The sequence below is a fragment of the Lingula anatina genome, chromosome 3, assembly GCF_051362555.1.
Source record: "Lingula anatina isolate TDL-2025a chromosome 3, LinAna3.0, whole genome shotgun sequence".
Lineage (NCBI taxonomy): Eukaryota > Metazoa > Brachiopoda > Lingulata > Lingulida > Lingulidae > Lingula > Lingula anatina.
This window is the reverse complement of record NC_141769.1, coordinates 26,193,427-26,206,925: the sequence shown is the minus strand read 5'-3', so window position 1 is coordinate 26,206,925 and position 13,499 is coordinate 26,193,427. Positions and strand designations below refer to the sequence as shown.

Below are 13,499 nucleotides of genomic sequence, written 5' to 3'. Positions count from 1 at the left end.
ATGTATAATTTAGGTACAAGAGATTTAATTGTTCTGACAGTGCAAATAACAAAGTACACGGTCAGATTTTAATGCTCTGTCTATTTATTATCAACTAGACCACTTTTTATGTACAGACACAGATGTGTCTGTACATATAGCCATCATCTGCGTCTGTCGTCGCCGTCGCCGTGCACTTTTACCGATAACACAATAAGTGGAAAACCATTTTACCTTTTGACTTGAAACTTGCAGAACTGATGAATATTCATAATACGCAGGTCAAGTTCGAAAATCAGCATGATCGGGTCACTTTTAGGGAATTTATGCTGTTTTTTCACTTTTTTCAGCATATATGCAGCACCGATAACACGATAAGTGGAAAACCATTTTACCTTTTGACTTGAAACTTACAGAACTGATGAATATTCATAATACGCAGGTCAAGTTCGAAAATCAGCATGATCAGGTCACTTTTAGGGTATTTATGCTGTTTTTATGTACAGACACAGATGTGTCTGTACATATTGCCATCATCTGCGTCTGTCGTCGCCGTCGTCGCCGTCGGCGCCGTCGTCGCCGTCGTGCACTTTTACCGATAACACGATAAGTGGAAAACCATTTTACCTTTTGACTTGAAACTTGCAGAACTGATGAATATTCATAATACGCAGGTCAAGTTCGAAAATCAGCATGATCGGGTCACTTTTAGGGAATTTATGCTGTTTTTTCACTTTTTTCAGCATATATGCAGCACCGATAACACGATAAGTGGAAAACCATTTTACCTTTTGCCTTGAAACTTACAGAACTGATGAATATTCATAATACGCAGGTCAAGTTCGAAAATCAGCATGATCGGGTCACTTTTAGGGAATTTATGCTGTTTTTTCACTTTTTTCAGCATATATGCAGCACCGATAACACGATAAGTGGAAACCCATTTTACCTTTTGACTTGAAACTTACAGAACTGATGAATATTCATAATACGCAGGTCAAGTTCGAAAATCAGCATGATTGGGCCATTTTTAGGGAATTTATGCTGTTTTTTCACTATTTTCAATATAAATACAACACTGATAACACAATATAAGAAAAACGGATTGGCCAATTGTAATCATACTCACAGGAGTGGTCAATCTTACTAAAATGCAGGTTGAGTTCGAAAATCAGCATAATCAGGCCATTATTTTAGAAGTTATACTGTTTTTCACATTTCCTCAGATTCAATTATTAGGCATGTTAACAGTCTCATTATTTAACTAATAAGATGCCTAAAAGTGTTTGTTTGATATTTCCTGCATCTTTACAACATTGTTAGTTGATTATGTAAAAAACATGGTAAACTTGTTATCATGTATTGTGTAATAAAGTGTCAAAAATGGAAATAAACTCATATCATTGCAGTTTATCAGATTCAATCATCCACTATGTTCAGAATCTCAGAATGGAGGAAATTGGACATTTAACACTGTTCTATTGATACTTTTCCCATCTCATCAATTTTCTTAGTTGGTCATATAAAATGGCAGTAAAATGTTTATTTTGTTTTATGTTAAAAAAGTGTTAAAAATGGAAATAAACCCATTTCAGAACAGTGCTGTCTTGTTTACATTTTGGCATTTTCAAGGCGTGACTTTGAAGTTCCATGGGCCTGAAGACCTTTGCTAGTCACATTTTCTGAATATCTGTGAAACAAATATTTTATAATTAAAAATTGATGGTCATTAAGCTGTTAAACATTATGTAATATTGCATCAAAATTTGAAGAAACCCCTATTTTGGGCACTGCTTCCATGATGACCATTTAAGGAAAATCATGTCACTTACTGTTCTCAAACTTACAGGAAAGAAACATGGGACTAAAATACAGCTTCAGTAGGCAATGCAGTCTGTTTGGTATTTTTATTTATTTATTTATTTATTTTGGCAGTTAAACAGTTTTTTGTTTAAATTTAATTTTTCACATATTGGCATTTTCAAGGTGTGACTTTAAAGTTCCATGATCTTGAAGACTTTTGCTTGTCACATTTTCTGAATGTCCATGTTACTAATATTTTATTAATAACATTTGATTGTCATTATGCTGTTAAACATTATGTAATGTTGCATCAAAATTTGAAGAAACCCCTATTTTGGGCACTGCTCCTATGATGACCATTTAAGGGAAATCATGTCACTTACTGTTCTCAAACTTACAGGAAAGAAACATGGGACTAAAATACAGCTTCAATAGGCAACGCAGTCTGTTTGGTAAATTTTTCTGGCAATTTAACAGTTTTTTGTGAAAATTTAATTTTTCACTTATTTGCATCTTTATTTTCTGTTCTTTGTCTGTACATTTGACAGCTTTGCTGCCTTGTTTCACTTTTTTCAGCATATATGCAGCACCGATAACACGATAAGTGGAAAACCATTTTACCTTTTGACTTGAAACTTACAGAACTGATTAATATTCATAATACGCAGGTCAAGTTCGAAAATCAGCATGATGTGGCCATTTTTAGGGAATTTATGCTGTTTTTTCACTATTTTCAATATAAATGCAACACTGATAACACAATATAAGGAAAACGGATTGGCCAATTGTAATTATACTCACAGGAGTGGTCAATCTTACTAAAACACAGGTTGAGTTCGAAAATAAGCATAATCGGGCCATTACTTAAGAAGTTATACTGTTTTTTCACATTTCCTCAGATTCAATTATTAGGCATGTTAACAGTCTCATTATTTAACTAATAAGATGCCTAAAAGTGTTTGTTTGATAATTCCTGCATCTTTACAACATTGTTAGTTGATTATGTAAAAAACATGGTAAACTTGTTATCATGTATTGTGTAATAAAGTGTCAAAAATGGAAATAAACTCATATCATTGCAGTTTGTCAGATTCAATCATCCACTATGTTCAGAATCTCAGAATGGAGGAAATTGGACATTTAACACTGTTCTATTGATACTTTTCCCATCTCATCAATTTTCTTAGTTGGTCATATAAAAATGGCAGTAAAATGTTTATTTTTTTTATGTTAAAAAAGTGTTAAAAATGGAAATAAACCCATTTCAGAACAGTGCTGTCTTGTTTACATTTTGGCATTTTCAAGGTGTGACTTTGAAGTTCCATGGGCCTGAAGGCCTTTGCTAGTCACATTTTCTGAATATCTGTGATACAAATATTTTATAATTAAAAATTGATGGTCATTAAGCTGTTAAACATTATGTAATATTGCATCAAAATTTGAAGAAACCCCTATTTTGGGCACTGCTTCCATGATGACCATTTAAGGAAAATCATGTCACTTACTGTTCTCAAACTTACAGGAAAGAAACATGGGACTAAAATACAGCTTCAGTAGGCAATGCAGTCTGTTTGGTATTTTTTTTTTTTTTTTTTTTTTTTTTTTTGGCAGTTAAACAGTTTTTTGTGAAAATTTAATTTTTCACATATTGGCATTTTCAAGGTGTGACTTTAAAGTTCCATGATCCTGAAGACTTTTTGCTTGTCACATTTTCTGAATGTCCATGTTACTAATATTTTATTAATAACATTTGATTGTCATTATGCTGTTAAACATTATGTAATGTTGCATCAAAATTTGAAGAAACCCCTATTTTGTGCACTGCTCCTATGATGACCATTTAAGGGAAATCATGTCACTTACTGTTCTCAAACTTACAGGAAAGAAACATGGGTCTAACATACAGCTTCAATAGGCAACGCAGTCTGTTTGGTAAATTTTTCTGGCAATTTAACAGTTTTTTGTGAAAATATAATTTTTCACTTATTTGCATCTTTATTTTCTGTTTTTTTGTCTGTACATTTGACAGCTTTGCTGCCTTGTCTTATCTTTCTATTTGAATTCGTTATTTTTTAGGTATCTATGCACGCCCAATGCAACAATAGCAGATGCTCTACAAGAGTATGACAGGGCATTCAAGGGGAAGACAAGTTTTGGGCAGTATGCTCCCCCACCTCTACCCCCCTATCTAGAGGATGACCCCTTATATCTCGAAGAAGTAGTGGAAGAAGACAGGAGATTTATAGTTCGAGACACTTGTTATCACTTATTGAGGTTATATAGTCACAAGTTTCATAGGTTAGAGAGGATATTAGCTCCCACAACTTCTACTCAGAACCAACTGGATTATAGATTGAGGCAAGTTGTCTGATGTGATTGTGCGTTTACCTCTTACTGGACAAAATATGGATTTGCACATTTGATACCAAGGCTGTTTGACAGAGTATCAATCTACTGTGAAATCTCCTCTGATTATTAAGTTTTTGTACTGAAAATTCAGATGAAATTGTATTATACATAATTACAAAATTAAACTGTTGGAAAAAAACTGTCATGAGAAAAACAGGAAGGATGAGGCATGCTGCCCTCAGGGGACTTCCTTGGAGCAAGAGCTATGAATGAACATGTCTGCAAGCCACATGCTCTTGTACACACCAAGCTTTAAACACCACTTTTAATACTTAAAAGCTGTTTGTTATTAATTAATTAATTAATTAATTAATTAATTAATTAATTAATTAAATTATTTTCAGCTGGCACCTTTGTGAGGTGTTAAAAGCCCTGGAATACACACACCTGTCAGAGCAGCATGAGGCCACCCTCCACTGTAACTTTGCTGCACACCTGGAGTCTGTAGGACTCTGGCACTGGGCAGTGTTTGTTTTACTACATATTGAAGACCACAAGAGGTAAGGGACCTGTCTCCATCTCATCATTGGTCATGTATCTGATGTCCAAAGGTTTTCTTTTGATTTGATGAAATAATTAAAATGGCTAACAAAATTCCTCTTCAAAAATTTCTTTTATAGTTATCCTGAGCCTAAGAGGATGATATAAAGATTCAGTTCCATAATTATCCCACGTGATGATGACATTTTTGCTTGACTACAGCGTGATGCTAAAGCAATAACTGATCTAATCTGATGGGGAAATTTCCTCTGTAGCATTCCTATTAAAAAATGTAAACACTTTTATGAAAGAAGGGTGTGATATTTTGTATTATAAAAAAGCATATAAAGGCTGGTTATTCCTAAAAGTTTGACATATATTTTTTAATTGTTTTCTATGTATCACTTTTTCACTAGGAGAGAGAATGCAGTGAGGGAAACACTTCTGAGGCATGTGTCGCTGGAGCTGAATGAGGAGAGCACTGAGAGAGAAACATTTTTAAAAGAACAGTTATACATTCCTTCAAAGTGGATCCACGAAGCTAAGGTATGGTGTTTTGCATCAGTCAGTAACAGCATCTCATGCCTATCAAGACCAAAAAAAATGAAAGTTTTATGGCCTTGAATATTCAGTTTTTGTCTCTTTGTTTTAAAAGAGCATGAGGATTTGCTAAATTTTGATTCGAGCTTTTCAAGGTAACATATTTGCTCTAAAATATAATGGTGACAGAATTATTACTTATTCTATAGACAAAGTTATGTCATCTTCTCAGTTTGTGATGAACTTTATTTGTCCCATGTGATGATTAATTCTTTGCTTGACTACAATGTGATGCTAAAGCAATAACTGATCTAATCTGATGGGAAGCTATGAGATATGGCACTAGTTTCATAACTTCTAGACAAATGATATACTTGGTTTGAACTGTGCATATATCCCTCATGGTAAATATGTAAATCTTCAAAAAGTGAGCATTTTGCAGAGATGAGATTTTTCGGTATTCCAGCAGTTTTCCAACTTTTTGTGAGCCAGAAATATCATTGGCCTAGGCAGCACTAGACCTCATGCCATATTTTCCTACTTTTTCAGTAAATGGCAGTTTCATGCCTGATTTCAGAAAGATTCTCAAATATTTTTGATAATACGAGTTCTGTAACCTCCTGATCTGCTTATGGTAGAGCCAGTAATCATGGCTAATCTGTAGGCATGTATATAGCAGCTTGGGTTGTATCTTTCCTGGCAGAGATGATATCAGTTTAGGATTGAACACATCCATCAGGTCCAGGCACCTTTAAGTCAACAAATTTTGATTATATTTGCCATTGTTTCTTTACCTCCAGGCATTAAAGGCCAAAGCACTGAGAAGGCCACACGATGAAGCATGGCACCTCCAGAAAGCTGGGCACTGGAACAAGAGTCATGTGATCATCCTCAGACACCTGGCAGCTGATGCTATTATTAATGGTGAGATCTCTTTTAAGTTTTAGAAATTGGTGATTATAAGAGATGTAAACTTCATCCTCCCCTTCCCCCCCCCAAAAAAAAAAAAAAAAATGAGGATTAATAATAATAATAATAATGAAATTGATCTATAAATTATGATAATTTATTTGAAACTACTTAATTTTGAAGGTTTTGTAAACTATCAAATGGGCAAAAAAAAGAGATTTGACTAATTATGGTGTCGTTGTTTGCTGCAAGCTCTAGTAATTGAATGTTGCAATAATGTGTACAATGTGGATTATAACAGAACCAATTATTCGTACTGGGAAGTTAAAAAGACATTCCATTACTTTAAAAAAATAAATAAATAAATAAATAAGAAATTAGACTGACAGATATTTGATGTGTCTATCACAATATTTTATACATATACATTCTGTTCTCTTTTTGCAGAAGACTACGACTACCTGCGACAGTTCCTTGAAGAGTTATCGTTACCAGAGCACAGTTCTGCCATCTATGAGTGGGCAGTGGGAGGCAGAGTGTTCCTAGACTACATCAACATCCTGGAGACCCTACAGGCTATGAAACAAGTAAATTTATTTCCCCTATCAACTCGTTTTGTCAATATTTTGTTAATGGTTTCAAGTGCCATTATTTAGTCTTGGTTTTAATTATGAGTGTATAGGAAAACTTTGATTGAGGCATTGTATTGGATGCAACATAAGAAATAACCATTCTCAGTTGATTAGAAACCTAAATTTTATTGTTACAGTAAGATGTAGGAAAGGGGGAAAATCCTGGAAACTATTTTTGTCTCTGAAATGTTATCTTAGGGTGATTTCCCAGAGATTTAGATCGATCTAAAGATTAAGTTTTAGATCGACCTAACTCCCTGGGGGTTCAAGCTAAATTGCAGTCAGCTGAGCGGGCACCATAGTTAATTACCCCCTTACAGTTTTTAGTAGGCGGGACAGACGCTTAAGCCGGCCAAGCTGACAGTAATCTAGTGAGACTCCCCACAGGGATAGATCGATCTAAAAATCTGTGGAAATGGGGTGTTACAATTCATTGATCAGGGTTTTCAGGTTTTCAGGTTTTCAGGTTGATCACAGAGGTCGAGTATCTTACTGCCATTAAAATTTCTGTCTTACTTCACTAGGGAGAGCCCAGTGTGTATGAACTGGAGAAGCTACAGCCAGAGGTGATCTCACTGTGCAATCGTGTTGGCAACTTGCAGTGTTTTACAGCCAAAGACAGGTAGATTTTTTTAAATTATAAGCTTTTGCCACTTCCATTTCTCGTGAATGCAAAAGTACTTTATGAACTATGTTGCACAAAGTACTGTGAAGAGTTTGTTTGAAGTTTTTAACATAAAACACGTAATAGAAATATATTTCTTGTGAGAATATTATATTTGCGCTTTGAACATTTGAAATACTGTTCTTTGGTCTTATGCAAAGCAAACAATGCCACTCGTTCTTTACAGTAAATTGATATCTAATTTGAGCACTGAGAAATAATGTAATAATAGTCTTATTATATATTGTTTCTTAATCGTTGATGAGATCAGCTGAAATTAAAGAAGATTTTATATCCTTGTTTCATTAAAATATTACATCTATGTGTATACATTGCAGGCTGTGCCAGTCGGAGATGGCCAAGAAAACTGCTAACTTGTTAAGAACACTCCTAGCACTGAAGAACAGAACAATAGATGACCAGGGAAGACCAACAGTGAGGTAAAAAGCAGCCTTGAGTTGATGGAGATATGTTGTATTTAATAGAAAATTTTGACATTGTGATACTTTTTTGCCTGCTTCAGACTACAATTTGATATCCATTAGATGTGTTGTGACTGATGAACTGATGGTGGCGACAGCTTCATAATTGTGCAAATTAATGGACATGCAAGTACATGCCCTCTGGTCAATTCAGACTTACTCTTTCATGTTATATATGGTTAAGGTATATTTCTTGTTTTCCAGTTTGCTTGCTCCTCATATTGGTAAACTTCCAATGCCTGAAGATTATGCACTCCAAGAACTGAGAGAACTCACAAGATGTTACATGATGGAGATGACATCTTGATCCGGATTAAATACTGGCCCTAATTACTGACAATTTATATTGCCCTTATTGCAAACTCATAGGAAATGATGCCATGAAAAAATAATCTTTATTTCAACCAGTTTTCAAGAAGGAAGAGCAATGTTTTATTTTAAAAACTGGCTTGATTGGGCGTAGATCCACAGGATTTTCTTTTTCTTCACATTAAAATGAAAAAGCTTGATAATATCATGGTATGATGGCAGGGGAGAGGTGTAAAAGAAACACTTACGTCTTGTATGTTGCACTTTCACTGTATATAAAGAAAAAAGTCTAGGGTAATGCTTCACAGAAGTTTTATATATGTTATAATGTCTCGTGTAAATCATGCCTTATGTAAAGATAGTATTCTTGATAACAGTCACTTTTAAAGGTGAACAATAAAGTTTTGTAAAAATATAAACCTTTTATTTCTATAAATTATAAAATGGATATTTTACCTCCACATTTTACTGTATAAAGGCAGGTTTGGCCTTTCACTTTGCGTGTCGTGCACCGAGTAAAAATTTGGGGAGGGGCAGAAAAGATGGATTTATTAATAAATAAAAAGGACAAAACGGGCAATGAATGTATAGATATTTCAATGTCATTTAAGCCGAGGGTGTTTTCTTAGTGGAAATGTTCATTTAATTTAATAAACTAAAAACGGGGATTCTACGTTATAAAGTCCTAGTCCAGTGGCCTGGTTTCTACGCGGAACACATTTTAGCGTTCGGATTAAGGCTACAATGAATAATATTTGTTAGGGCAACATACGTCCCTGTTATACAGCCAGAAAACCCGAGAATAGCTATGAAAATGTTCTTAATTAATTGCCATTTACACGTCCCTAGTCTGTCGGGCCATAACGTAAGAGAGTGCATGATTGGCGGTAATACCAAAGACAAGGCACTGCTGCTCAGGGCACCGAATAATGAAATGATGAGGCCTAGGTGTGGAATCAGCATCGCAAAGGCAACTGGAATAGAAAATACTTCTTTTAGAATCAAAACATCTTTAAATTTCTTATCAATAAAATGATCACTGCAATGTTTTCAAATATACATACCAGTTGTTTTAGGAGTGTCCAACAAAAATCGATTATATTTCTTTTTCGGCTTGAAAAAATTAAAACTTGATTTAGTACCTGTTTTTATTTTTAAAGAAATACATAGCAAATGTCATCATTTTACTTAAGGTGTCCCTCACATACAGGGACATACCTGTCCGACCAATGTATATAGCGTTATTTGTGAAGAAAAGGCAGCACTTAGCTGCTAACATAAATGTATATGCATAAATGCCGATTTGTTTATAAGAAAATTTGTACTTACGATTAACTAAGTGCAACACAAGTCTCAAGAAGGTTTCGCCGTGCTTCATACAAAACGGGTTATCCTGTATGCGATTCTGCATATAAGACAACAATACGTTTACAGGGACGTAGAACTGTAGTCCATAGGTAACAAAAACCACCAAACAATACATCAGTTTTACTGATAGATAAAGCCTGAAAAGAAAAATACAAAATTGATTTTAAAAGTTACAAGGCACGGAGACAAATAATTTCGTTTCTACTATCTAATCGTTGTAAATGACTTCAGCAAAGTATGTTTGATACACAAATTAAACATTTTACACATGGATTTAATAAACTCATTGAATTAATAAACATGAATTTAATAAACTCAAAGAATATCATCAACAACACAAAGCGAGCTTTCCATCCACCAATAAAGTACAAAGTCGCACGGATAAAAGAACAACATAAAAATAGAAAAAAAATCTTACCAATCATTAGTTGGCAAATTTAGTATAATGCTTCCTTTGACGTTATCTCCAAAACACAGGTAGCCGTAGAACCCCATGGCTGTATACACACAAACAGTTATGGTCATGTAGAGATTCATGACTCCATTCCATGGAAGAAGATCCTTTTTGGTTTTCATCTTGTTTCTGATAGGTAAAACCTTCATTGAGAAGAATTAAGTCAAAATGATATGATAATGTGATTTTGGGTTTAAATTGTTTTAAAAAGTGACTAAATACTTTTAAAAAACAGGAGTGAGGTCACAAAAAAACTGTTAATAAAATCAAGTTATTTGAGCTTGTTTGGAGGACAAAATTTGAGAACGCCTCTCCTTCCCCTACTGAAGCATCACAAAATTTTAATCTATTCACGGAACTGTATTGAATAGAAACGTGGTCCTTAAAATGTTAAGACCTTTTATTTGAATAACACAGTGTACGTAACAGCGATATCAGGAAATCATGTAGTACTGCACAAATAAAGTGTAAAAGTGAAGTGAATGTGCAAACTTACCACGTTTATTCCTTCATATGCGTATAATGACATCCCAAAGAGGATCGGGAATTTGGAAGCCTCTGCCGACAGGGGTAACGAACTCACGGGCTTTAAGTTGCGGAACGTATATTGCAGAATTATCCCCACGCTAATCACTGTCAATATATTGCCAACCACTGAGAAGTAAGCCAGCGTTTTGAGGTGCTTAACGAAGACATAGATGCTCAAAATTCCCGCCACTATTACTTGATACCACTTCAGTGATATGTCGTTTTCCACATGCATATCTACAATCTGTGAAGAAATATTTATAACATTTATCAAATTTGCAACATTATAAAAGTAAATTGCAATAAATGACTGCTTCAAAGATGAATGTGTAAATCTGCGCCAAACCAGCCTTTATATCTCTACTTTTTAATGATGTACGAGGTTAAAAAAAAGATATCACTATAAAAACAATTATCATTGCGCTTAAATACTTGACAAAGAAAATCAACCAAAGGCAGATAATCACTGGTTAAAACGTAAAAAAAAGAAGGAAAAAAAAAACTAATATATATATATTGGCAAGCATTATTGTTCTCACCTGTTTTATATGGTCGGGTATAAACACAAGATATACACAACAAATCCCCATCTGAGCGATAATAAGTAATATGTTCACCAGTACTCTGGAACGATTTGTAAATTGGAACTCAAGCGTTAAGAAAAAGAAAGATAGAGCAATAAGCTTAGAGACATTAGTCTCAATTTTGAATTTTTAAGTGAAAGAAATGGTGAATTAATACAAGAATACAAAATCAAACGGACATATTGATTAGCAACCAAACCAAATGCATAAATTCAATTGAATTCATATTTAAGTATGATAATTGATTAATGGAGCAGCCTACTTTGATGCCTTGGAAAACTTTCTAAGAGGCTCGGGTCCATCTTGAAATGACATCTCCACAGCTTCAGCGTAGTTCACCTCCGAAATACGTCGCCTGGAACAATAAATCCGAAACTGTCATAAAAAAACCTAAAGTAAAACCCGAATCTGTAACTACGTTTGTCTAAGTACTTTTCTAAATCAATACGCTTATGGTTTAACTCAGCTAAATATCATAATTTGGTCCCGCTGGGGAGTATTTCTATTTTTTTATATTACCCCCCCCCCCCCCCCCCCCACACACACACACACACTCACACATTGTTCATAACAGGGGCTACACACTATTCTGGGTGGGTGCTTAAATAGTCAACTTTTTTGACTTACATAAAACAGTTAAAGTTATCACAACCCTGCTAAGGGTCTCAGTTTAAGTTTGATCCATAACAAACTCAACACCGGCAAGTTATCTTAATTCAAAAATGAAAACATCTGATTCATACAGGCTTTGTTTTTTCAGATATCTTTCAGATTGTCAACAAAATCATTAAAGTAATACAACCTCTGACATATATCCTGTGCCGCTCCTGCCAGAAGGTGCATACAGTGGGTACATATAATACCGAGAACCATTACAGTGACCGTCCCAACCTGTAATAAAAATATATCATTTTATATTACTGTCAGAGTGTTTAACCTGTTACATATTACATATTCATAATTTCGAGTGGATATAATGTCATAAAGAATGTTAGAAAACGTGCCACCTTTACAGACCTGCACGCACGTGCGCGCGCGCACACACACATGTACACACAAAGAGAGAAAGAGAGAGAGAGAGAGAGAGGGAAGGGAGGGGAAGGGAGGGGGATCATACCAGTATCCCTGCGTTAGATATTGCGTACGGCATTCCAAGTAAGCCGGGTCCTATATTGCTTCTGAGAAAGTTCATGATACTTTCCGTATTGCTGGAATTAAAAAGAAATGTTGAGTCAGTACATTTTTTGTGGTAAATAGGCCGTTTAAAGTAAAACATGGGCATTCAAAAACAGCTGTGTGTTTGTAGTTATTTCTTTTTTATTATTCTTTCATCACGGATCTAGACTCAATATGAAGATTCAGCGGCTATTCATTATATAGACGGTTATAGACGGTTCAATGCAACAATCATGATATATCCTATTCAATCGATAAGTTTCATTAATTTTGCACTTTTCCCGGAAGCCAATGGTAATATAATATAATATAATATAATATAATATAATATAATATAATATAATATAATATAATATAATATAATATAATGCATGTCGGACGTACATATGTATGTCATATATCATTGGCCCTTGGTCATACATAAATTACAGCACTATAACCATGGAAGAGCGAAAGGAAAAGAAGAGAGAATGCGGAAGAGAAGTACATATCTACTCCAGCATAAAGACCCCTACCTATTTAATTTTTCCTCCTCAGCTGGAGATTCGTCTTCACTGTCTTCCATGTCTCTGTTAAAAGGTCGTCGAAGTTCTAAATCACTTTCCTCTGTTTCCAGCCTCGTTTCATCCTCCTGTATAAGCGAACTGGTAGCCATATCCACTGTCCACTCGTCACAGTCCGTGATTACTATGTGTTTAATATCAATGAACGCTCAGCGTCTCATATAAAACTGCATGAATGACTAGTCTCTCATACAAAGATATGCCTTGGCAGCCTCGGCTTAGGCGTCTAATACTAAATGAATACAATATTAACCAAAGAAGCCTACTAGTAGCTTGGTTGTCTCACCTTGTCTACGCTGAGTCTGATTAATTATCACTGGCCCAAAGTGGCTTAATTATAGCAGTTGAGATAACATTCCGTCACAGTAAGTTGCTCCATATTGCGAGGTCAGTAAATTTAGTCCAAAATGTCCGGGTGGAAGACGCTGCATATTTCTCCACTGCACTGGTGTGAGGCATACAACGTATTGATTAACGTAATGATTTTTAGCAGACGCTCGGTTTTGTTTAACATGTCGGCAAACCAACTTCTTATATGTGTGACTTATCAATATCATAGATGGTATCGCCGCAAAACGTTACTTCCTTTTCCCATTATTCTTGAGCATCATGGAGCATG

General features: G+C 34.9%; 2 protein-coding genes across 5 annotated transcripts in view; one reads left to right on the top strand and one right to left on the bottom strand.

Annotated features, from left to right (window-relative positions):
- LOC106162899 (nuclear pore complex protein Nup98-Nup96) overlaps positions 1-8,626 on the top strand; it is a 26,519-nt gene extending 17,893 nt beyond the window's left edge. For all 4 annotated transcript variants that reach the window (XM_087007911.1, XM_087007910.1, XM_087007908.1 and 1 more), the window contains exons 32-39: positions 3,859-4,140; positions 4,536-4,691; positions 5,088-5,217; positions 6,012-6,135; positions 6,568-6,707; positions 7,277-7,374; positions 7,755-7,856; positions 8,103-8,626. In XM_087007911.1, the coding sequence (XP_086864037.1) occupies positions 3,859-4,140; positions 4,536-4,691; positions 5,088-5,217; positions 6,012-6,135; positions 6,568-6,707; positions 7,277-7,374; positions 7,755-7,856; positions 8,103-8,205 (1,135 nt within the window). In that variant the 3' untranslated portion in view covers positions 8,206-8,626. The remainder of the gene's footprint in view (positions 1-3,858; positions 4,141-4,535; positions 4,692-5,087; positions 5,218-6,011; positions 6,136-6,567; positions 6,708-7,276; positions 7,375-7,754; positions 7,857-8,102) is intronic.
- LOC106162898 (neutral amino acid uniporter 4-like) lies at positions 8,610-13,499 on the bottom strand. Its single transcript, XM_087007913.1, has 9 exons — positions 12,833-13,499; positions 12,259-12,349; positions 11,944-12,032; positions 11,404-11,496; positions 11,097-11,181; positions 10,526-10,801; positions 9,994-10,172; positions 9,537-9,712; positions 8,610-9,181 (listed from the first exon to the last, which is right to left on the bottom strand). The coding sequence occupies exons 1-9, from the start codon at positions 12,970-12,972 to the stop codon at positions 8,913-8,915; spliced, it is 1,398 nt and encodes a 465-aa protein (XP_086864039.1). The 5' UTR covers positions 12,973-13,499; the 3' UTR covers positions 8,610-8,912.